General features: G+C 41.4%; 2 protein-coding genes across 3 annotated transcripts in view; both read right to left on the reverse strand.

Annotated features, from left to right (window-relative positions):
• Window positions 1-2102: 2102 nt before the first annotated feature.
• LOC143288311 (uncharacterized) lies at window positions 2103-16968 on the reverse strand. The gene is made up of 6 exons (XM_076596669.1): window positions 16583-16968; window positions 12995-13291; window positions 11936-12310; window positions 8970-9072; window positions 8065-8270; window positions 2103-7546 (listed from the first exon to the last, which is right to left on the reverse strand). The coding sequence occupies exons 1-6, from the start codon at window positions 16740-16742 to the stop codon at window positions 7260-7262; spliced, it is 1428 nt and encodes a 475-aa protein (XP_076452784.1). The 5' UTR covers window positions 16743-16968; the 3' UTR covers window positions 2103-7259.
• A 1558-nt stretch (window positions 16969-18526) lies between these two features.
• Window positions 18527-26606, reverse strand: part of LOC143288316 (uncharacterized) — a 20293-nt gene continuing 12213 nt past the window's right edge. For both annotated transcript variants that reach the window (XM_076596694.1, XM_076596685.1), the window contains exons 3-4: window positions 22523-22652; window positions 18527-20973 (exon numbers count right to left, since the gene is read on the reverse strand). In XM_076596694.1, the coding sequence (XP_076452809.1) occupies window positions 20888-20973; window positions 22523-22652 (216 nt within the window). In that variant the 3' untranslated portion in view covers window positions 18527-20887. The remainder of the gene's footprint in view (window positions 20974-22522; window positions 22653-26606) is intronic.

The following is a 26606-nucleotide window of genomic DNA, read 5'->3' on the forward strand; positions in this document are numbered from 1 at the left end:
TTTTGTTTTGTTTTTCAATGTTTTTCGTTCGTGGACTGTAACTCCCACGTTCACTCGTATATACGTATGTACACGAGTGGGCTTTTACGTGTATGACCGTTTTTACCCTGCCATAGTAGACAGCCATACTCCGTTTTCGGGGGGCTGGGGGGGGTGCATGCTGGGAATGTTCTTGTTTCCATAAACCACCGAACGCTGACAGGGATTACAGTATCTTTAACGTGTGTATTTGATCCTCTGCTTGCGTATACACACGAAGTGGGTTCCGGCACTAGCAGGTCTGAACAAAATATGTTGACCCGGAAGATCGGAAAAATCTCCACCCTTTACCCACCAGGCGCAGTTACCGAGATTCGAACCCTGGACCCTCAGATTGAAAGTCCAATGCTTTAACCACTCGGCTATTGCGCCCGTCTCTTTTTCGTTCGATAACGCAAAGGTGCGCGCGCACACACGCACACGCACACACACACACTCTCTCCCTCTCTCTCTCACACACACACACACACACACACACACACTATAAAACAATTAAGGGAGGTAAACTTTTTTCTGAACATTTGCCTTTCTTTCAACCCATGCCTCCTTCACGTTGAGGCTCAGAAAAGTCCCGAACTTCGATTGCGAATTGTCCCGCAGAGTGAAGACACTCCAAGCGGGAATACTGATATGTGTTTGACATACAGCATTAGTTTGAAAACACCCCGGGTGGGTGCGGGTGAGCGGAAGGAGTTGTCTAAACAGCGGTCCAGTAAGTAAAGGGGTGTAATTGCAGTTTGACACGGTAGCGCTTTGTTATGCCACTCCGCGTGTTGTGGGTCTGGAAGCGAGGTGGAAAATTGTGGACAAACTCTGGCTGTGGGCCTGTGTGTAGTGTAGTTTCAGGCATCCCGGTCAGGTTGTTACACTAAGCGTGCTTTGGTGGTGTGCAAGACGAGCTGAATAAATTAACTCTGAGAAAATTCCAGCGGCACATCCAGTGCTCCACAACGAACATAAGATTTTTCCTCCCTCGTGCACAGAGCTGACAACTGAAAAGCGAAGACTGGTGGTAAACATGTGTCTTCGAGACCTATTTTGATGACAACAGTTCTTGTGAAATACCTCGATCCGTGTGAGCTCGCGTATAATTTGATTGGTTGAGCCAGTCAGTCGTGCGTAAACACACACACACACACACACACACACGCACGCACGCACACATGCGCGCGCGCGCACGCACACACACATACACACGCACGCACGCACGCACACACAAACGCATGCACACACAAACACAGTACACACACACACACACACACACAAACTGTCTCAATACCAGACTTTCCTTATCCTTTTAGCCTGCTCCCCCACACCACCCCCCACTGCCACCCCAGGATGGGACGAGTAACAAAACAACCCTTAAACCTGCAATGAAGTATTAACTATTATTGTAAATAATCATTTTATTTGTTTTGCTTTTTTTTGTGGGTTTTTTGTTGCTGTTGTTGGTGGTGGGGTTTTTTGTTTTGTTTTTTGTTGTTGTTTTTTGTGGGGGGGTTTTGTAGCTGAGATGTGTCACCAACATGTTGTTTCAGTGCTGTGTGCACGTGTGTGTGTGTGTGTGTGTGTGCATGTGTGTTTTCTGTTTACAGTCAATCTCTCTGAGCACAATCATATGCAAGTGATCAGATGAACAGCATTGTCAAGATCAATCTGTCAGATGAAGCCCCTCACTCCCTCATCCCCCACTAACAAATTATTAGAAGGATGAACACGAACACATAAAGTACACTAATCTTTGAATGCAACGACTGCTCAGTCTATGAGAAAGACACAAGAATGAGTTGAATGGCAAGCAGAGAGAAGGGGATAAAGACCACAGACAGAGACATATTCACAGAGAAAAGTATGGAGAAAGAAAGAAGATGCAGCAGCAAGAAACATGAAGCAGAGGGGAAGAGAAACTGGGAACACAAAGAAACAACAGCAACATCCAAGTAGAAGGAACAGAAGACAAAAAAAGAAAGGGTTCACACAGCTGCGTTCACACACACACACACACACACACACACACTTGCTCTTTCTCTCATCCACTTACATAAAAACTGCAAATTCCAAGATGAAAGACTGAAAATTTTATTCAAATAAAAATTTGTGCAGATATTTTTTCTGCTGTTCCAGCTCATTTCAAGGAATATGTCATGAATTTAAAAAAATAATAATAAAAATCCAACATTCATGTTTTTGTTGGACCTAATGAAAGATTACCAAATTTATTTAGGAAATTCCTGTAAGTACAATCAATATGGCAAGGTTTAAAGCTTCACACATCCAACAGAATTTCAGTATGTATCAACACAAATTGAAATACATCATCAGAGTAAATGAGAAATAAAATCATGACAAATCCGTTTCAGAAGACCAAACAAGAAAAATGATTATTTAAATTCCTTTTTTTTTTTCTTTCTTTTTTTTGGGGGGGGGGGGGGGGGCTATTGTGTATTCATTACCCTACTATTCCAATGACAAGCATTACTTGAGAAAAAATGCCTTCTAAAAAGCATCAAAGACCTATTTTTTTAAGTTAGCACAAATGACTTAAATGCAGATCTGTCCTGTTCAGTTCAGACTTTCCACTATCATTTATTCAATGTTGTGTTGTACTGACTGTGTTTAATGCAGATATTATGTGTCATACTGATATGAGTGAAGTGTAAATTGTAGATATGTTTGATGTTATAAAAATCATCATTATTCAGTATTTGAGTATTTTTGTGTATGTATGTGTGTTTGTGATTGTATAACCATGTTCATACTTATGGCTATGTCATCATTTCACCATGAAGTAGCTCATTCTGGATATGGAGCAATATGAATTTTCCTGTAGGATTATCATTATTTATAAGGGAGAGGGAGGAGTGACTAATACCTACGTCTTTATGGATCTACTTGAGGCAACAAAATCACAGCAAACTGGTTATGTAGCGAAATATAAATGGACAGGCATGCAGGCAGACAGAAATGACAAATATACAGAACTGAGGTCAAGTATCAGGCTTTATGGCAACAGAATATTTTGAAATCACTACCACCATTACTTTTCGAGAAGAGAAAAGCACACACAATTCACACACACACATTTTACTGGGCTTCACTTGAAAACACGCTAATTGTCCTATGACCTGATTAACCATGATGAATGATCACAAATTGAAAGCAATGACTCAAAACATCATTATGGTCTATCTATATCATACATGCACACACAAAAAATCAAATTTTACTCTTAGGGCAAGATACTGGTCCTAAGCGACGCACAGGCCCTTTTGAAGGGGCCTCAAGCGTCACACAAGTCATTATTTCAAGCCATGTAAAAAATATTTGTAAAAAGATAGACAATTTGAGTCAAAAATAAAGCTGTAACTGTAAGATGTTCACTTGATTTTGAAATAAAATACAAATTACTAAATCTTATCTTTGGAATGTTTTTCCTTATCATTATCATTGTTGCTCATACCCAAGCCAACCACGCAGGGCCATGTCAAGGATAACACTTTCATTATGATCACATAAAACCTGAAGAAAAGAAATCTGGAGTGTTGGCCCAGTTCGAAACACATCCGCCTAGGAAGTGAGAATCTGAACACACTGGTTCAAATTCTACAGTTGCCAGTATTTTCTCCCCTTCCACTAGTCTTTGAGTGGTGGTCCGGACACTAGTCATTCAAATGAGACGATGAACCGTGTGCAGCATGCACTTAGCACACATAAAAGAACCCATGGCAACAAAAGGGTTGTCCCTGGCAAAATTCTGTAGAAAAAAATCTATTTCGATAGAACAAATAAAACTGCAGGCAGAAAGAAATATTCTTTCTAAATGGGTGGTGCTGTCAGTGTAGTGATGCACTCTCCCTGGGGAGAGCAGCCCAAATTTCACAAAGAGAAATCTTGTTGTGACAAAAAGAGTAATACAATACAAAGCAATTTAACACAAGTACAGTCACACTGATTCATGCACACAAACCTAGGATGTGCCTCTCACATTGAACATTCCATCAATTTTTCACCACAGGATTACTGAACACAAACTTAATCATACATGGCACACAAAATCATGCCAACATCAAGGCACAGAAAAAATGGCAGAAGACAACTCAAACATCCTTGGTGAAATAAAAACAATAGTATACTAAGAATTCAAAATTACCGAGTCCAGAAAAAGAAAAGAAATATTCAAAGCTTTCATGAAAAAAGTGAATGAACTAGCAAGGCATAAAACTAGATAAATGATATGACAGAATGGAAATGAAACAGCAAGAAAAAAAAAAGAGCAGTATCATTAGAAAAGGAAATTTTCTATCTAAAATTATGTTTAAATAACATACTTACCGTGACCCAACTAGTGCAGACTACGGCAGGGGTCTGACATTCCTGTCCTGTGCAAACTACTATCCGCCTATGAGGAGAAAACGAAACTACAGCCGATAACCTCCCGGAAGTAGGTAACCTCCCCTTTGTCCCGCTGGCTAGCGCCCTCTTTTTCCGGCAGCCATCATGACTCCTGTTCCTGTGCTCTTCATACGGCTAAGTTTTATATATATTTTTTAGCACAGAATTTCCAGAACTGGTTACTATTTGATTAATATTTTAATTGCAAACACGTTACATTCAAAATACTACTCTCACAACCACTACCAGTACCACTGCTACAACTATCATTATAATCTTCTTTGTTTTTTCTTGTGCACTCTGTCAAAAATAATGTAAAAGTATCCATGATTTATATGTTTTTTTAATCAAATATTGCAGTATTGGAACACACACACACACACACAGAGTAGAATACATTAATAAGTAAACTACACATACAGGGACATTTTTCCATGCACAGATATTTTCAGCTCCACTGCCAGCAGTTTAAGATAGAGAATTCGCATTGATGAAAACAATAACAAAACCACATGACATAGATATGTCATACAGTGAATACTTGTAAACTGATATATGATCAGAATATTGCCTGGATCATTTAGATTGATGCATATCTGTAAACAACAGCAGCCAATGTATGTCAGTATCATGTCACACACACGCGCGCGTGCGCGTGCGCACACACACACACACACACACACACACACACACACATGCTGTGTACATGTACCTTTTTTCATATATTTCTTGGAAAATATTGAGAGGTACTGATCTGCTGGCAAGACAATGCATCACCATCTTTAAAACATAAGTTCATTCTCTGTGAAGAGTGCATCAGTCTGAAACTAAAAAGGTCAGAATAAAACAACAAAAATTAATCATTATTTCACTTGCTTTGAGTTTGATATTAATTTCTATGAGACAAGCATTGTAAAGCAGAACTCTAAAAGAGAGAAACACATGTCAGATTGCAAATATCAGCTGAATCTCAGAGGAATGTTTCTAAAATGTTATTACATTCAGATTCATTAAGTTAATCAAATGCTTTCAAGTCATGTAATCTGTAATGTCTGTGGGGTCTATCAAGGCACACGAGAATGGCATAGACAGCTAAAATCCACTAAGTTTAAAGAGTTAAAACTACTTTCATATTAAGTTTTTTGTTATAATAGCAAATTTATTACATCAGCATAATTATATATGAAAACAATTTTTTTTTTTTGAGAAGCTGCTGGCATCCTACAATGTGATCTATCATCAATATTCTTTCTTTGCTGGTTTCATATTACAGTGGCTTCAGCCAAAAATCAAATTATCGACTATAAACTTGCGAAAAAGAAATAACCTGAAATTATTGCTATTGCAAAACATGAAATGTAATGCCCAGCCCACACCCTTACATTCCAGTAGGAAATAAAAACAGGGTTAGGGATAAGGAGGTTACAAAATACTGAGTGTGTGGATGTGGTTTTCTAAATCAATAATCATATGCAATCACAACTGAATCAATCATTTGGTTTAAATCATTATCCGTTTCAGTATATATATATGTCTTGGGTCCTTGACTGTCATTTAAATCATCAAAATGTTTCAAATAATCTGACATGAATTCATCATTAACAATACATACATGTATAACTTTCCATGGCTATCTTTTTTATTTTACTCTTTCATTCCTCCCTCCCATTTGAATGCAATAAATGATTAATATAAACTGTTTCAATGAATTTAAAATCAAATAATGTAAAGCATTTCATTTGTTCCAATAACACGAAGAGCTCCAAATCAAAGCAATCGAGAGTGTACAGTTTATGGCAACTCTCCACATTACTTCCCCTGTCACTCTTCTGTATAAACCGCAGGAAACCTGCACCATTAGCATCAGCTCAGTGGAAAGACACACAAAAAACCCACCCCAAAATAGTAACCCTAAAAGGAAGCAATAAACAAAATAAAAATGGATAAGGATTTTTTTTTTTTTTTTTTAATGAAGTAAATAAAACACAACACTCATACTTCTTACTATAAAAATAAAATAAAAAACTATAAAAGGGCTTACTAAAATAAACCCACACAGCACAACAAAATAATGTAAGACTAAGTGAAAATCAAATGATAAGGAAACACAAAAACAACAACAGTTGAAATCAATTCTGTTCCTTGCACCAGTATGGTCATCCATCAGCTCCAATTGTCAGCACAGTGAAGTCATCTTGTTCAAGCAGCTCAATGCACAATAGTCATCTCTGGAAAAAAAAAAAAAAAAAAAAAACTCCCACCAGAACACAGTTCAATCCAGCAGCTCTGACTAGTTCCCATCCAACACAACCAGAATCAAAGATCAACTAGCTGTATTTGACCAATATCACAGACTTTTGCACATTGCATGAAGAATCTGAATCATTTTTATTGCAGCATCATCTTTGCTTCCTGTTCTGTGACCAAAAGGATTGACCATCAGACAGATGTCAACATATCCACCAAAAATCACAAATCTGTGCAGAATTTGTGCAGTAGCAGACTGCAGAGTCCTTGTCTGATGCCAGGCCCACAAAGATCATCATATGAAAAAAAAACCAAACTTCAATCCAGTAAACAGAAGTGGACCAGACGTTTTATATTAAAAAAAAAAAAAAAAAAAAAAAAAGGTCCATGAATCAGTGCCACAGACCTAAGCACCTCGTCTAAAACTGATTCATGGGAGAGGGAGTGACTGATGTGTGTGAAACTGAATCTGCAGTCTAGGGCCAAAATGTCAATACAAAAATCAGTTTAATACAGAGGTGCTCCCATCCATGGATTCAAGTCATGCAGATCCTTGTCTGGCACACAGATCTCCATCTGCATCACAGAGTTTCATACAAATTGCGTGGCCGGTTGATGCTGTATGGTTCGTACGATGTGCTCATGGCTCGGTGTCTCACTCTTTGAATGAAGTGTTTGACAGCAGGCACAAAGTTGGACCAGGAACTAGTGCTTCTGACGGAGATTGTGGGATCAAAATCAAAGTCGGCCACCTCCACATGCAGTTTGCGACGAAGGCGGACTATGTAAGTCACCCCTGCAGCCAAAAGGCAGCCACCCAGGACAATGAAGACAATCGGAAGCACAAGGGCGGGAATATTCACTGAATCTGAAACAAGCATTTGAGTAAAGCATAAGCTACTGTTAAACTCCAAAATTTGTTTTTATTCATGCTTTAAATAAGCTGTGCAACACAAGAATTTTCAACTGTACTTCTGTAGCCAATGAAGCCTAACACCTGGAATAGTTACTGAAGATTGAAAACTATATATATTCACTTCTTTTTATAGTTCTACTCTTCTTCCTTTATCCTTCTCTTGCTGTTTATATTCTTTTACTGAAATGAAAAATTAAGTGCATATAATGTGTCTCATGCGTGGGTACGTGCGTGCATCCATGTGTGTGTGAACATCTACATGCTTGTGTGTGTATAGATCCGTATGTGTGTACACATGTAAGAAAATATGCATGTTTGCACCTGTGTATTAATGCGTCAGAGACAAATTTAATTCACACATTTTCATGCTTGCATCTCTCACAACTTTTTTAGCAGATGGGAACACGAGTTGTGTTAGTTACCAATTAGAAAAGATGAGACAGATTCTGATCTGACCCAAATCAACAAACCTGCATCATACACGTAGTAGTTCTGTGACATGACCTGGAAGCTGATGTCATTGTAGACAGCTATTTGCAAGGTGTTCCAGCCTGTGCTCCCCATGGTCACTGCCACTCGGTGCTCCGTGCTGTTGGTGAACTGACCCCCCGGCCTGCAGGTCTCGTTCAGCGTGCTGTTATGTGTCGTCACGTTCCAGCATACCGCCGAAGGGGAACTGATGTACACACACAATCACAGTGATTTTAAGGTACGGTACATTATCATGTAAATGAAAGATCATTGTAGTTCATGATGTGTGTCATGTATGAGAAAAGTATGTGCCACAAAGTAATAGGTTAAGCTACTATTTTACATGCATGCATGCATGTACAGAGACACACGCACACACACCACACACACACACTTACTGCATTCAAACAGCTTGAACAAACCAAATCAGATTAAATAATTCATCAATATGATTTAAAGTATATTTTCATCACATTTTCTGTATGTGTGTATGATTATGTGCGCATGTGGTTTACTTGTGTGCATGCATGTGTTCATGTACATATCTTTTTGAAATATAATACAATCTGCTCCATTTGCATTTCACTTTCAGCAATGATTTTGTTCCTGAAACTGTCGACATTAAGATATCAAATCAAAGCAAATTTGCAATCCAGCTTTTTACATAATGGCACAGGGAAAAAATTTTCATATCAACCTTGAAGCTTTCCTTACAGTGTTAAAACCATTCATGATGTACAACTAAAGCTTTCCATTCTCAAGCATGGAAAACTGTCAACTTCAGTCCTGAAAGGGTGGAGAGGTTAAAGACCAGCATAAATTAATTGCCGATGATAATTACACAACTTAACTATTTTGCTATTTTGAAAAATAGCATTGATATTTAATCTCATTATCTCCTTACCTCCCTGAACAGGTGATGTTGAGGACCAAAGTGTCTCCCAGCTTCACACTCTGATCTTCTGTACTGCTGTCCACTCTGTTTATGCCGCAGTTGCTTAGACTCTCTGTGACAGACAGGATATATTCATATCAAAATTTATTGTCTGTGTCTGTTGTATGCATCAACTCGTATGTGTGTGTGTGTGTGTCTCTGTCTGTGTCTCTGTGAGTGGTTTATCACTTTATAATCACTTCGTTTATTCAACTGAACAGAATATCATGACCTTGTTTTAGAAGATAATAAACTTTAAACAATCTGAATTTAAATTGAAAGTAAAACCAGTTGTTGGGTGTTTTTTGTTTTGGTTTGTTTTTTTAACCCCATCTGACCTGTTTGCTTGATTGTGGAGTGATGGCCTAGAGGTAACGCGTCCGCCTAGGAAGCGAGAGAATTTGAGCGCGAGAGAATCTGAGCGTGCTGGTTCGAATCACAGCTCAGCCGCCGATATTTTCTCCCCCTCCACTAGACCTTGAGTGGTGGTCTGGACGCTAGTCATTCGGATGAGACGATAAACCGAGGTCCCGTGTGCAGCATGCACTTAGTGCACGTAAAAGAACCCACGGCAACAAAAGGGTTGTTCCTGGCAAAATTCTGTAGAAAAATCCACTGCGATAGGAAAAACAAATAAAACTGCACACAGGAAAAAATACAAAAAAAAAAAAAAAAAAAAAAGGGTGGCGCTGTAGTGTAGTGACGCACTCTCCCTTGGGGAGAGCAGCCCGAATTTCACACAGAGAAATCTGTTGTGATAAAAAGAAATACAAATACAAATGCTTGCCAGACTGGTTGCTTGCTTTGCTTGGAATCTATTCTCGCCTGCTTGCTCAGGAATTAGTTTCATTCTGTGGCTGCGTATGCATGTGCATGTGTGTGTGTGTGTGTGTGTGTGTGTGTGTGTGTGTGTGTGTGTGCACATGCTTATGTGCGCATGCTTATGTATTTGTGTGTGTAAGAATGCGATACAATCGATTTGATTTTTTTTCTTTGATCACTACTTTTTTGACTAATACTAACAAGTAAATATTTTCTTAAATGAATAAAGTGACAACTTTTTAACAGACCACTGAGTGACTGTTTAATCTGTTCATACACATCCTTTGCCCTTTACTGAAGAGATAAATTATCACGCATAAGACAGTCACAAGCCAATAAAAGATAAGCTGAGTTGTTGTTGTTTTTTTGTTTGATTTCGTAAACATACCAGGTTATCAGGACCTGACAGTGTAGTGCATGCCTCAGTACTATGTGTATGACTTAGTTCACACGTTTCATCGTGATTACATTGATATAACTTTCATGCCTCACCCACATGTGATAGTCTGTTTATCTGGATCCATTTGTACCTATTAGGCTGAACTTGTTGAACTGAAAGACTACCAAGTGACCTTCATGCTCAGCTAATAATATTATCCAATCACCTGTTTTTTTTATCAATCACGTGTAGATCAGTGTGATACATGTATGCTGATACTAAAATGTTAAGCTCATGATGTATTATAATCATAGTAGGGAATGTATTTACCATTTAATTCCAAAGTATGTTTCTTTTTTTTTTTCTTTTTGTAAGGGTCATCAAAAGTTCACAACCTTGCATTTCACTTTGACCATTATATATCAACTGTCCCTCTTTCACACAGACACAGGTCTTTGACATTCAACTTTGAGTTTGACCATTTCTGTACTCTCTCTTTCTCTCACGAACATGCACATACACACTTTAACTATGCATTACTTCACTTTGACCATTCTGCTCTTTCTCTCACACATGATCCCACCCCCTCCCTAACCCCGCCACACAGAGTTCATAACCATGCGCTCCACTCTGAGCATTCTGGATACCGCAGTTTAACTTTATGCCTCTATCTCTGTCTGAATGTTCCTTAACAGTTGACTGTTTCTCTTCACCATTCTGTATTGACTCCCTCTCTCTCTCTCCCCTTGACTTACACATGTATGCACTGACTCTCTCTCTGGCCATTATGATAGACATTATTATATATGCTGATTTACTCTCTCTTTGTAAGTAGACCATTATACTTTCTCTGATCTCCCTGATCATTTTGTATTCTCTCTCTCCCTGACCATAATGTACTCTGTACTGAGTTTCAATCACTACCCATGACTGTTCTATATTGACACTCTCTCTCCCTCTTTGAATCTTCTATACTGACTCCCCTGACTGTTATACATGTACTGATTCGCTCTCATTCTCTCAGTCTCTGTGACCATTTTGTACTGACTATCTCTCCCTCTCTCTGAACATTCTATGATGACTCTCTAACTTCCCTCCCTAAAATGTTCTGCTCTCCCTCCCTCTCTCTCTCTCTCTCTCTCTCTCTCTCTCTCTGCACTTCAACATTTTTTTCCTTTATCAAGCAGAGAAACTTTCTTCCTGCCTGGAAAACTGTTGCCATGCAAAGAACAAAAAAATCGTCCCGTGCTTGACAAGAAAAATGCTCCCACATATGGAAAAGAATGGTGAATGCTGACATGCACAGATCTGATATTCCACTTGGAATCAACAAGACACAACAGGTAGACTAGTTCACCTTACATGAGCCAAAATATCTGTGAATAGCACCATGAAGACATATAAGTAAATAAGAAAAGTGAGATTTACAATGCTTATAAATTATACACATTTCCTGTTTTCAACTGAGTTGTCAAACCATAATCAGACTTTGAGAACTGTTCAAAACAACACACACACACACACACACACACACACACAGAGAAAGACATACAACTGTTCAAAACAACACACACACCACACACACACACACACACACAGAAAGACATACATATGTACCTCCAAGTGTCTGCACACACACACATACAATGATACACACATACATTTTGTTATCAAGTGATGAACTTCAAAAATGAACTTTTCTGACAACAAAACACATCAAAACACTCCAGCTCACCTTTAAAATGCAGCTTCTCTGTGAAAGACCCGCACTTGTCAGGTATGGATGACTCAAGGTAAAGGTCAGGGTTGGGCTTAGCCCTGGAACTTGGAGAAGCAGCATCACCAGGAACATTCCAGAACTGTGCACTGGCCACAGCCTGAAGATGGAGAATGCTGGGCTCAGAGAAGTTGCGCTCCAGATGAGGTGAGTCAGTGACACGGATCAAGTCAGAGCCGTTGTACCAGAAGTAGGTATACTGAGGGGTGTCCGATTTACTGAAGTGGTCTGTGATGTTGACATGGAAGTGTATGGGTTGGTCAATAGCGAATGAGGTGTTGCTTCTCTGATACTCAAGGTCTTGGTAAACCCTCAAGTTTCCATTGAGATTCTCTGAAACATGTTATTTCAATTCATAAACTGTAGAACGCTTAAAATAACAATACAAGTCTGCTATTATCTATTAATATGATTGACCTAAATAAAAATTGATAAATCAATAACACAAGACTACATCAAAATATACATAAACCAAATGATGTCAAACATTATGCTGTCAACACAATCAGATTCATCACAGCAATAAATCATCAAATGTAAACATGTGACTGAACTAAAGGAAAATTTCTTATATGTAGTCATGATGTTCTTCATCCTTATTGAAATTAAAGACAGCATAATGTTTGACATCATTCGGTTTATTTATCATTTTGATATAGTCTTGTGTTACTGATTTATTAAGATCATGTTCAACAATCAGTTATGGTTAAATCAGTGTATAATAGTATTGTATATATAGAGCAGTCACTTTACAATCCATGTTTGAAATTTGAGCACAGTTTTCAGTTGTTGTTTTTTTTAATTAAAAAAAAACCCCAACATCATGTAAAGTAACGCTCAACAGGATGATTATCATAACCTTTTAATTTATATATATACATATAATCAATATATATATATATATATGTGTGCGTGTGTGCGTAAATTATTTCCTGACAAATGCTCAGAAGTCATTCTTCACCTGTTCCACTCAAATACTGTTTATTTCCAGACAGCAATATCAAATATGATGGTTACCTGTCAGTTTGAAGACAGTGCTGGAGAAAGTTAAGATTTCAGCAGGCCTATCAACAGATGACACAACAACAGTCATTAGATAATCTATTGCCTCAGCATGGTGAAAGGCTTTGTGTAGTGTTGATGTATGTCTCCCACTTGTGTGCTCATTGCTGTCGTTTGTTGAGCTGATCCACAGGAAGTTAAACTTTCCTTCAGGGAGAGTATGATTCGGCTCTATGAAGATGCGTGCTGTAAAAACAATGACAGAATCCAGGACTGCTGGCCCGCTTGTTGATATTTCCACGGTGTAGTTCACTGTAACATTACATAAAAAAATGATATACTTTTATAGTTCTTATGAGTGGACTTAAGCATATTGGGAATTTATTCAAGAAGTAAAACTAACATGTGATAATAATATATCATCAATTCACAAGGATGCAAAATTTACCACAAGGTAATTGTAGGTTAACAATAAGTACACTTTAAAATCAATCTTGATTCACATCAGACAATTAATAGCTCTTCACAGGATGACATGAAACTGTCTCCAAAAAGTGAGACACTTTGCAAAAGTGAAAGTGAACATACAAATTAATTCTAAAGAAAATAGTAAAAAGCAGCACTATTAAACTACAGGCTAAATTTATGCATAATAAGGTACCACCCTATGAAAAACATGTTTCTAACATGACCACAAATAGTAAACTGGGCAACAGCATAGTTCTATTGATCTGAGGCAAAAGTATAGGCCTTGGTTTTTCCTTGCATACTGGCAACATTTCTTTCTGATTCCTGTTCACATTACCTCATAAAATGCAACATTAAAAAGAAACGTGTGTGAGAGACAGACCTACATGTATCACTATCAGATATATAATACACAGATACATCAAATGATCAATCATACTACTCAGTGTGAAACATACAATTTTGAGCAATTTTAAAGCATCAATTTTCACATAAGATGGAAAAACTAAGTTTTAACAAGAGAAAAATACAAAAAGTACACATGTATTTACAATATCATACACAGTCTGTTCCCTATTTTCTGCACTACTTGTGCTTGTGTGCTATGACAAGAAATTAATGTGTGTGTTTTTGTTTTACTTGATATAAACACTGATAATTGTAGTTATGTTCTTGATTATGTTATTTTCTGAAATCTTCAATGCCCTAACAGGGCTCAAAGGTTTATTAAATATTAATCTTCAATCCTGAATCTTTGCATGTTGTGTGTATATGTGTGTGTCTGTGTATGTGTTCCTCTGTGTGTGTGTGTGTGTGTGTGTGTGTGTGTGTGTGTGTGTGTGTGTGTGTGTGTGTGTGTGTGTGTGTGTGCATTTCATGTGTGTACAAATACTACTCTGTGTGTACTGGAAGGGCTTCTGCCTTAATAATAATACTTAAGTATTACCCCTTCATTCATTGCAGGATTGAGAAAGCAGTAACTGTAGTAGTTACAGAAAGGGTAATGTCACATTTTAGCATCCTAATTCCTGGAGCTGAATTTAGGATGCTAAAGTTGGACAGAAAGAATCCCACTTTAGCATCCTAAATTAATGAGCTGAATTCAATGGATGCTAAAGTGCTAGAATTCGCTAAAAGCCACCGCCTCACTGTAGCCAACACCCTTCATCCACACAAGCTCTCTAGGACTGCGACATGGCATTCACCCAATGGGCAAGTGCATAACCAGATTGACTTCATTCTGACACCACAACGCTTCAAGTCGAGCATTAACAAGGCACAGACAAGAACTTTCCCAGGCACTGACATTGGAAGCGACCATGACCTTGTTCTGGCAACCTTTAAGCTCAAACTCAAAGAGCCCTCGCATCCGCTTTAACCTGGAGAAACTGAAAGACCCGGAGATAGCCGAGGTAGGTGGAAAGTTCGCTGCACTGAACCTTCTAGACGACATGGATACACTTATCAACAACGCCAACGATGTGTACATGGATGCCGGTGAAGAACTCCTGGGAAGGGAAAGAAAGAAAAAGAAACCATGGATCACAGATGAGATCCTCGACCTGTGTGACATGAGACGTGAACTCAAGGGCGAAAGGAATGAAAGTGATTTGGCAAGATGGCAATACCAAGAAGCTAACAGGAAGGTGAGAAGGAAGATGAAGGAGGCAGAAGAAAACTGGATAGAGGAACAGTGCAATGAGATTGAAAAAGGCTTTGAAAATGGGAGCAGCAAACAGGCCTACAGCACGCTAAGAAACCTCACTCAGTCAAGTCAAGCAAGAACTGCTGCAATAGAGGACAAAGAAGGCAAGCTCCTTTCAGACAGTGAAGACATCCTGGAAAGATGGACAGAATACTGCACTGGCCTGTATAACCACCAGCTCCACCCAGACAGCTCCATATTGGAAAACGACACTCTGTCAGCTGAATGTGACAACTATTGTCCACCCACACTGAAGGAGGTCAGAAACGCAATACGAAGCTTGAAAGAAGGGAAATCACCGGGTGTGGACAATATCCCAGCAGAAATGTTGCGGCAAGGTGGTGAGGCGTATGTTGCAGTCCTTCAAGCAGTATGCCAGAAAATACTTGACGAGAAGAGATGGCCAGAACAGTGGACGCAATCACTGGTGATTCCTCTGCCAAAAAAGGGCAACCTGAGACAATGCCAGAACTAAAGGACCATTAGTCTTATTAGTCATCCACGCAAGATCATGCTACGAATCCTCCTTAACAGACTGAAGTCAAGGGCTGAAGAAATACTCGCCGAAGAACAAGCTGGTTTCAGAAAGGGAAGAAGCACCATTGAGCAAATATTCAATTGGCCCTGGTAGTCTCCATTGTACTGTATGGTTGCGAGGCATGGACACTGACGGTCGAAACTGAAAGGAAGATCCAGGCCTTCGAGAACAAATGCCTGAGGAAGCTCCTTCAAATTCCCTGGATCGAGCACAGGACCAATGAACATGTACGGAGCAGAATTGGGAACCTTGCTGGACCTCAGGAACTTCTCCTTTCAACTGTGAAGAGACGCAAGCTGATATGGTTTGGACACAACACTCGACACACCAGCTTGTCCAAAACAATCATGCAAGGCACCATCGAGGGAGGGAGAAGAAGAGGAAGACAGAACTGGCATGAGAACATCAAACAATGGACCGGACTCCACACATGTGAGCTGCTGCCAGTGCCAGCGGCTGCCGACAGAGACAGATGGAGAAGGGAGGTTGCGTCTGCGGTCCTCAGGCTTCCCCCAACGACTACTTTATGGGCCTGAAGAAGAAGAAGAAGAAAGTGCGACTATACCCAGAAGTATAATTTTGCATGAAAACAAATTAAACTTGAAACTGCTTCCTGACAATGACAAAAAGATCAGCTGTCTTTGTGACACTCATTACGTCATTTGAGTTTGAAAACTGTTAATAAAGGCTTTATGACAAAAAGATCAGCTGTCTTTGTGACACTCATTAAGTCATTTGAGTCTGACAACTGTTAATTAAGGCTTTCGTTGGTATTTTCCTTGTTTCACTTTCATCAGCTGGCTGATTGATACTGTATGTCCTGAAGATGGTAAGAGGTCAGGGGCCTGAATCATTGCATAATCAAAAGCATGCAAGAATCTGTTTCGCTTACCTTTTATGGTCGGACCTATCGTGACGTTACTGTAGAAAGTTGGTTCGACTGTTGGCAATGCTGGACTGTCAGAGGGCGTCATTCTAGCACTGACGTCAACCACTATAACACTGACCCATCCCAGAAAACCCAACACGAACATCATTTGACTCCTTGTCATTGTCACCTGTGACTGCAGCAATCGATGCGACTGAGCTGAGGAAGTCTTAACAAATTTTCTTGCCTCTTTCTGCGACAAGCCCTTGTGAGGTCTTACAATCTGTGAATGGACTTTTGCAACCAAAGCAGTAAATCCAGAGGAAGTTACTTAGCGCTGTAAAAATGAACCAGCAATCGATTCATACAGTTTCGTTTCCGCCTCCCGCTGCCAGCTCCCGTGAGTTGTCATGTGCTTCAGACTTTTTGTTTTCACAGAATTGCGCATGTCAGGTGTTTTGAATGACAAGGGACGCAATCAACATCCTGCCAGTGTGCTTTCTGTTCTTCCCTCCCATTTCACCACGCCTCCCGCGTGGCGCCCGTTGAAGTTTTTGTCAGCGGACAACGTTTTACCGTTTGTCTGTGTCTGTGTTTTGATGTAACAGCCAACCAACCCATTGACAAGATAGGGAAAGGATGTCGGCGTACGTGCAAGTTCACACGACAGACACGCACAGACACGACACCCGCGCGCGCACAACTCCGTGACTCGGTCCTTCTCTCTCTCTCTCTCTCTCTCTCTCTCTCTCTTTGTCTAACACACACACATACACACACACATACGCACGCACGCACACACACACACACACACACACACACACACACACACTGACAACTGCCCACTCGTCTGTTCGCAAACATCAAAATCATTGTATCGCACACAACCGGACATACTGTACAGAACTTGATAGGCACATATAATATATATATATATATATATATCTGTGTGTGTGTGTGTTGACGTCAGGTGTGCAGTTTGTTTTGAACGTGTGTGGGAGAGAGAGGGAGATAGAGAGTGTGCAGTCACAAGCAGTAGACCCCTACGGCTAACCAACGGGCCAGGAGAAACAAAAATGTGACAGTTTCTAGAGTTGTGATACATGATTTGAACAGACTGGAAAAAGCCTGTTCCAAAGCCAAAGCTTCTGGACTATAATATCGTGACATATTCCACGCTGACATATTCCACGCGAGTTCCAGACTGAATGAGATACAACACAGTCCGGCCGTTGGTTTTTTTGTTTGTTTGTTTGTCTGTCTGTTGGTTTGTTTGTTTGTTTTTTTTTTGTGTGTGTGGTTTTTTGTTGTTGTTTTTTGTTTTTGTTTTTGTTTTTTTTTTGTTGTTGTTGTTGTTTTTTTGTTTGTTTTTCTTTTTCGGTTTTTCTTTCTTTTCTTAGAGGGGGTGGGGGGAGCTGGATGGAAGGCCGGGTGGGAGTGGGAGATGGGCTGGTAGTTGCATATATGTTTAGTTGTTGTTCTGGCTTTTTCCCCCCTTTTGGGGGGAAGGACGTTGGGTGGGGGCGGGGGGGGGGGGAGGGGTCCATTATTGTAATGTTCTTGTTGTTTTGAGAGAAGCGTTTGTTGTTGTCGCTTTTTTTGTTCGTTTGTTTGTGGTTCTTTTGTTTTGTTTGTTTGTTTTTATCATATGCCGAAAAAACAACAATATTTTGAGTGATAACACGGGACATACTCAGGAGAAAAGGAGAAACGAGTGTTGAAAGCTGTGCATGTAGTTTGATTGCCTTTCATTCTCCATCAAAATAGTGTCCGGTGTGTGTGTGTGTGTGTGTGTGTGTGTGTGTGTGTGTGTGTGTGTGTGTGTGTGTGTGTGTGTGTGTGTGTGTGTGTGTGTGTGTGTGTGTGTGTGTGTGTGTGTGTGTGTGTGTGTGTGTGTGTGTGTAGTCAATGTATACGAATCACGGTTACTAAGGGAACACAGACCGAAATTGGAAGTCAACAATGATGCCAAAGCAGAATGTTTATTCGTAGAATAAGCTCTTAACAAATTATATACCAATACCGTCAATGAGAAAAAAACTTAAGTGAAATACTCCACATAAAAAAACACACAAGAAATAATTATTTGTGCAAATGTTTATAATCATTTATATATTTGATTATATATTTGATCCTCTGAAGTTGACTGAGAACACCAATAATGACAATATCCAGGGAGACTGATAAACTGTTGGAGACTGAGTCACTGAGGCAGATCAGCTTATATAAGCAGAATCGAGTCAAACGAGAGAGAGAGGGAGAGAGAGAGAGAGAGAGAGAGAGAGAGAGAGAGAGAGAGAGAGAGAGAGAGAGATTATCCTGCGTCCAGACCATGAGTCTCCAAAACAGAATGAAATAAAATAAACTGCAAGTACAAGTGGAAAAATGTAAAATGCATCAAATGGCACGTATTCCGGGAATCATAATTAGCTCCAAATACCAAAATACACAGAATCAAAAACATTTATGAACTGATTCATGATACATATTCTGCTTGCAGTTATGTCAGCCCTGATCCCGGACCCTTTGTGGTCGACCGGGCCATGACCAACGCGATTTGATTTGATTTGACTTTACGTGGTGCCACGTGTACAATCATAACCTTCGCAGACTGAAAACAAGATGTGTTGATATTGAAACAGTCAACTGTACAAAAACACATGACAGCAAAAGAAGGGGAAGGTTGGAGCAGAGACAGAGAGAGAGAGAGAGAGAGAGAGAGAGAGAGAGAGAGCGTCAGAGACAGAATATTGCTGAATGAACAAAATGTTCATTTCAAGGATCATTACGCGTTTCATTTCAGTTTTCGGTTTGAAACGTTTGGGTATACTTACAACTGATAATTACAAAAACTAAGCGATCTTTGGATTCGAGAGTATCGTGTCATGTCTATCCACAATGATCATGCCATGTTTGTGCACAATGATCATGCCATGTGATTGCACAATGATCATTCAGTCTTTGTTTGAATGTAGAGGGAAAATAATCTAATATCATCCACATTTTGTTGTTGTCTCGAAATTTATTGACACATAACAATTGCCCGATGTGGAATGCCCACGTCTTTTTGCCAAACAATTAATGAAATGAAGATGTTTTATTTAGAAGTTACAGGCCTTTCTGGACTATGTTGAGTTTCCTCTGGCATATTGCATATTATGGCAGTTGAGAACTACAACGAGAGGAGCAGTATAGAGAATGAAGAAGATACGATCCAAGACAGACCATCGTCGAACACCTGTGCTCAAGTCTGGAAACGATTAATCTTGGTATTATTGATATCGACCGCTAGCATATTATGTTTCAAGCCAGTGGAGGTCAGTTCCACTGACCCCCTACACATTTTGAAGAATTGGTCAATGATATCAAATCAGTGCTTCTCACGTGTCTCAAAGAGAAAAGAGACAGATTTCACTGAGTCGGAAGCTTGCAGAAGGTTGGTCAGAATGTGCTTTCAGTGCTCTTTGCATGGAAGGTGGTGACAAAGGGTGGTGATCTGACTTATATACAGTACGCCATCACCAAGATACAAAGCATACAAGCATACATTAAGTTCTGACACCTGGCGGCCCTTTACCCAATTGATTTTGGTTTTGTCTTATTTCCTCTTTGCTGCTCAAACACACACACACGCGCGCACGCACACGCGCACGCACACACACACATGCACATTCACATACCACACACACACACACACACACACACACACACACACCGGAAGGGGCGGTGTAGGCTCTGTACTGCAACGTGCACAGCGGACAGAATGATGGTCATGTTGGGGGGAAAAGTAATGACCGTTTTCTTATTTTATTTTTATTTGTTTGCTTGTTAAAAAATCATGCTCTCTGAATGCACCTCTAAACTCTTCCGTTTCTTTCCTTCATATCACTTAAGGCCAGGATCATACAAAAGACAGAAAAAGACACTAGCCGCGGTCAGCCGAGGTTGACCCGGTGTAGTATCCCAGATTGTTCCCCACCCTGGAAACGCCGGGCCCCGGGGGACAATTTGACCGCTGGAAATGTCCTCCGGGGACTTTCTCACCGTTCATAATGTCTTCTGTGGCCATTTTCAGCGGCCAAAATGTCCCAATTCTTGCGTCTAAAACATTATTTTTCAGAATGAGGCTAAAACGCAAGACGGGGATATTCCGGCCGCTGAAAATCTCCACAGGGGAAATTATCAATGGTGAGAAAGTCGTCGGGAGACATTTCCAGCGATCAAATTGTCCCCTGGGGACGTTTCCAGAATTGGGGAGTGAGGGGAGGTGCGGGGATGGCAATCTGGGACACTACACCGGGTTCACCGCCTTGTCAGAGGTGGATGTCCTCAGTCGTACTCTGCCCCTATGGTGATGCTGACCTCCCCTGGGTGCACGAAGGTGGAGTGGTACCAGATGTTGGTGTCCACCACGACTGGAACAAGGTGCCAGCATCAAGTATTGAAAAGAGGTAGGTGTGTGTTGTGTGTGTGTGTGTGTGTGTGTGTGTGTGTGCGTGTGTGTGTGTGTGTGTGTGTGTGTGTGTGTGTGTGTGTGTGTGTTTATGTGTGTGTGTGTGTGTGTGTGCGTGCGTGTGTGTGCGTGTGTGCTTGTGAATGTGTGTGTGTGTGTGTGTGTGTGTGTGTGTGTGTCCCAAAATATGTCGAAGTATGTCTTCCAGCGTGCTCTGTCCTAGTTTCAACATTTTCTTATCATCGGTTGTCTCGTTGTTGTTTGTATTTTCTCCAGTAATATTGTTCCTTTTAGCCCTGGGGGCTGGGTATATACATATATATATAAAGATTGTATATTTGTTTGACATCCCATATTGAATTAAATCATCTCACTCATTCGTTCAGTTGCTCTCTCTGTCTCTCTGTCTCTGTCTCTCTCTCTCTAAAACACACACACACACACACACACACACACACACACACACACACACAAGCGCGTCAGCCAGAAAAAAAAAACCAACCAGTTGTATAATTTGTTTGACTTCGCACATTAAATCAAATCCTCTCATTCATTCGTTCAGTTGCTCTCTCTCTCTCTCTCTCTCTCTCTCTCTCTCTATATATATATATATATATATATATATATATATATATATATATATATATATATATATATATATATATATATATCGGGTGTCCCAAAAAAGTGAACCGCTTTTTGACCAGTATTTTCTCAGTGATAGCGAAACCGAATTCATTGAAAAATTTCACACAATAACCTTAGGGTATCATCAACAAATCTGCAAAATATCTAAAAGTTCAGATGCAAATTATGCAAATAATATCAAATTCAAAACAGCACGTCAAAAAATCCAATATCAGGGCTGTGCAATGTTCTTGCCATCATGTTTATGGGAAACGGAAACGAGAAATTCAGCCATCTCTTCTCTATCATGAGACTTCTAGATTTCCAAAAAAGATCATGGTTTCAGCTGGAGTATTCTGGAAAGGAAAAACAAACATTCATTTTATTGACACTATAGAGCCAAGGTTAATGGTGAAAGCTACATTCAGTTACTGGATGACAATCTTCTCCCGGATTGTAGGCGTCTTTATCCCCTAGAAACAATTACCCGAGAGAGAGGTCACATTGCACAGCTCTGATATTGGATTTTTTTACATGCTGTTTTATATTTAACAATACTCGCATAATTTGCGTCCGAACTTTTAGATATTTTGCACACTTGTTGATGATACCCTTAGGTTACTGTGTGAACATTTTCAATGGTTTCGGTTTCTCTGTCACTGAGAAAATACTTGTCAAAAAGCGGTTCACTTTTTGGGGGACACCCGATATACATATATATATATATATATACCACCACTACCATCACCACCACCACCAGTTGAGGAAAGCGGGGAAAGTATAAGAACAAGATAAGATCATCAACAACAACAAAGGGACAAGAAGAACAAGAACAAGAAGAGGCAAGAACAATAAGAAGAAGGGGAGAAGAAGAGGAGACTCACTGATGTCGCCCTTCTCCACAGTAACGTTGAAGGAGTGGCACACGGCCTCACACTCGGGGCTGGGGATCAACTCCCACGTCTTGGTCCCTGAGATCTGGGCCTGCCACGACGGTCTCTCCACGTAGTCCAGCTGATTGACACACACACACAGTCCAGCTGATTGACACACACACAGTCCAGCTGATGACACACACAGAGTCCAGCTGATTGACACACACACAGTCCAGCTGATTGACACACACACAGTCCAGCTGATTGACACACACACAGTCCAGCTGACTGACACACACACAATCCAGCTGACTGACACACACACAGTCCAGCTGATTGACACACACACAGTCCAGCTGACTGACACACACACAGTCCAGCTGACTGACACACACACACACAGTCCAGCTGATTGACACACACACAGTCCAGCTGATTGACACACACACAGTCCAGCTGATTGACACACACACAGTCCAGCTGATTGACACACACACAGTCCAGCTGATGACACACACACCCACCAGCTGATTGACACACACACAGTCCAGCTGATGACACACACACAGTCCAGCTGATCGACACACACACAGTCCAGCTGATTGACACACACACAGTCCAGCTGATTGACACACACACAGTCCAGCTGATTGACACACACACACCAGCTGATTGACACACACACAGTCCAGCTGATTGACACACACAAACACAGTCCAGCTGATTGACACACACACAGTCCAGCTGATTGACACAGCCACCAGCTGATTGACACACACACAGTCCAGCTGATTGACACACACACAGTCCAGCTGATTGACACACACACAGTCCAGCTGATTGACACACACACAGTCCAGCTGATTGACACACACACCAGCTGATTGACACACACACAGTCCAGCTGACTGACACACACACACACCAGCTGATTGACACACACACAGTCCAGCTGATTGACACACACACACCAGCTGATTGACACACACACAGTCCAGCTGATTGACACGCACACAGTCCAGCTGATTGACACACACACAGTCCAGCTGATTGACACACACACACAGTCCAGCTGTTTGACACACATACACAGTCCAGCTGACTGACACACACACAGTCCAGCTGATTGACACACACACAGTCCAGCTGATTGACACACACACACAGTCCAGCTGATTGACACACACACAGTCCAGCTGATTGACACACACACACAGTCCAGCTGATTGACACACACACAGTCCAGCTGATTGACACACACACAGTCCAGCTGATTGACACACACACAGTCCAGCTGATTGACACACACACACAGTCCAGCTGATTGACACTCACAGAGTCCAGCTGATTGACCCACACACACAGTCCAGCTGATTGACACACACACAGTCCAGCTGATTGACACACACACACAGTCCAGCTGATTGACACACACACAGTCCAGCTGATTGACACAGACACACAGTCCAGCTGATTGACACACACACAGTCCAGCTGATTGACACACACACAGTCCAGCTGATGACACACACACACAGTCCAGCTGATTGACACACACACAGTCCAGCTGATTGACACACAGTCCAGCTGATTGACACACACACAGTCCAGCTGATTGACACACACACTGTCCAGCTGATTGACACACACACAGTCCAGCTGATTGACACACAGTCCAGCTGATTGACACTCACACAGTCCAGCTGATTGACACACACACAGTCCAGCTGATTGACACACACACACATTCCAGCTGACTGACACACACACAGTCCAGCTGATTGACACACAGTCCAGCTGATTGACACACACACAGTCCAGCTGATTGACACACAGTCCAGCTGATTGACACACAGTCCAGCTGACTGACACACACACTGTCCAGCTGATGACACACACACACACACAGTCCAGCTGATTGACACACACAGAGTCCAGCTGACTAACACACAGTCCAGCTGACTGACACACACACACAGTCCAGCTGATTGACACACAGTCCAGCTGATTGACACACACACACAGTCCAGCTGATTGACACACACACAGTCCAGCTGATTGACACACACAGAGTCCAGCTGACTAACACACAGTCCAGCTGATTGACACACAGTCCAGCTGATTGACACACACTGTCCAGCTGATTGACACACACACAGTCCAGCTGATTGACACACACTGTCCAGCTGATTGACACACACACAGTCCAGCTGATTGACACACACACAGTCCAGCTGATTGACACACACACAGTCCAGCTGACTAACACACAGTCCAGCTGACTAACACACAGTCCAGCTGATTGACACACACACACAGTCCAGCTGATTGACACACACAGAGTCCAGCTGACTAACACACAGTCCAGCTGACTGACACACACACACAGTCCAGCTGATTGACACACACACAGTCCAGCTGACTAACACACAGTCCAGCTGACTGACACACACACACTGTCCAGCTGATTGACACACACACAGTCCAGCTGACTGACACACACACACACACTGTCCAGCTGATTGACACACACACAGTCCAGCTGACTGACACACACACACACTGTCCAGCTGATTGACACACACACAGTCCAGCTGACTGACACACACACAGTCCAGCTGATTGACACACACACAGTCCAGCTGATTGACACACACACACAGTCCAGCTGACTGACACACACACAGTCCAGCTGACTGACACACACACAGTCCAGCTGATTGACACACACACAGTCCAGCTGATTGACACACACACACAGTCCAGCTGACTGACACACACACAGTCCAGCTGACTGACACACACACAGTCCAGCTGATTGACACACACACAGTCCAGCTGATTGACACACACACACAGTCCAGCTGACTGACACACACACAGTCCAGCTGATTGACACACACACAGTCCAGCTGATTGACACACACACACAGTCCAGCTGACTGACACACACACACAGTCCAGCTGATTGACACACACACAGTCCAGCTGATTGACACACACACACAGTCCAGCTGATTGACACACACACAGTCCAGCTGACTGACACACACACACAGTCCAGCTGATTGACACACACACAGTCCAGCTGATTGATACACACACACAGTCCAGCTGATTGACACACACAGTCCAGCTGATTGACACACACACACAGTCCAGCTGACTGACACACACAGTCCAGCTGACTGATATGGATACTTATACAGCGCCTATCCTCGGTCGAAGACCAAGCTCTTAGCGCTTTACAAACACGGGGTCATTTACACAACAGGCTGCCTACCTGGGTAGAGCCGACTGACGCCGGGCGCTCATCATTCGTTTCCTGTGTCATTCAATCAGAGTTCAGGCACGGACACATACACATTCAGACAAACATGTAAGATTATGTATGACAGTTGTTGTTCTTGTCGTTTTTTTTATTTACCTCGCCATGTAGGCAGCCATACTCCGTTTTCGGGGGTGTGCATGCTGGGTATATTCTTGTTTCCATAGCCCACCGAACGCTGACATGGATTACAGGATCTTTAACGTGCGTATCTGATCTTCTGCTTGCGTATACACACGAAGGGGGTTCAGGCACTGGCAGGTCTGCACATATGTTGACCTGGGAGATCGGAAAAATCTCCACCCTTGAACCACCAGGCGCCGTTACCGAGATTCGAAGCCGGTCCCTCAGATTGAAAGTCCAACGCTTTAACCATTAGGCTATTGCACCCGTCACACACACACACACACACACACACACACACACACACACACACACAATGGCAACACGGGTCGATCGCTACACATAGCTGAACCGTTTTTGTTACTCGTTTGTGAAACGTTCATGCGGTTTTCTGAGGGAAAATTCTTGCATGTTGATAATATCATATACACAAGAAAGAGATAATATAGAAACTGCACATTAGCTTCTTTAAAAAGTTTCGGTTTTTTTTTTCTCAAGAAGGTGTCACTGTGATCGGACAAATCCATGTACGCTACACCACTTCTGCTTGGCAGATGTATGACATCTCTCTCTCTCTCTCTCTCTCTCTCTCTCTCTACATACACACATGTGTACCTATCAGAGTGTATTCCTTCCTTAGGT

Source organism: Babylonia areolata, chromosome 1, assembly GCF_041734735.1.
Source record: "Babylonia areolata isolate BAREFJ2019XMU chromosome 1, ASM4173473v1, whole genome shotgun sequence".
NCBI classification, from domain to species: domain Eukaryota; kingdom Metazoa; phylum Mollusca; class Gastropoda; order Neogastropoda; family Buccinidae; genus Babylonia; species Babylonia areolata.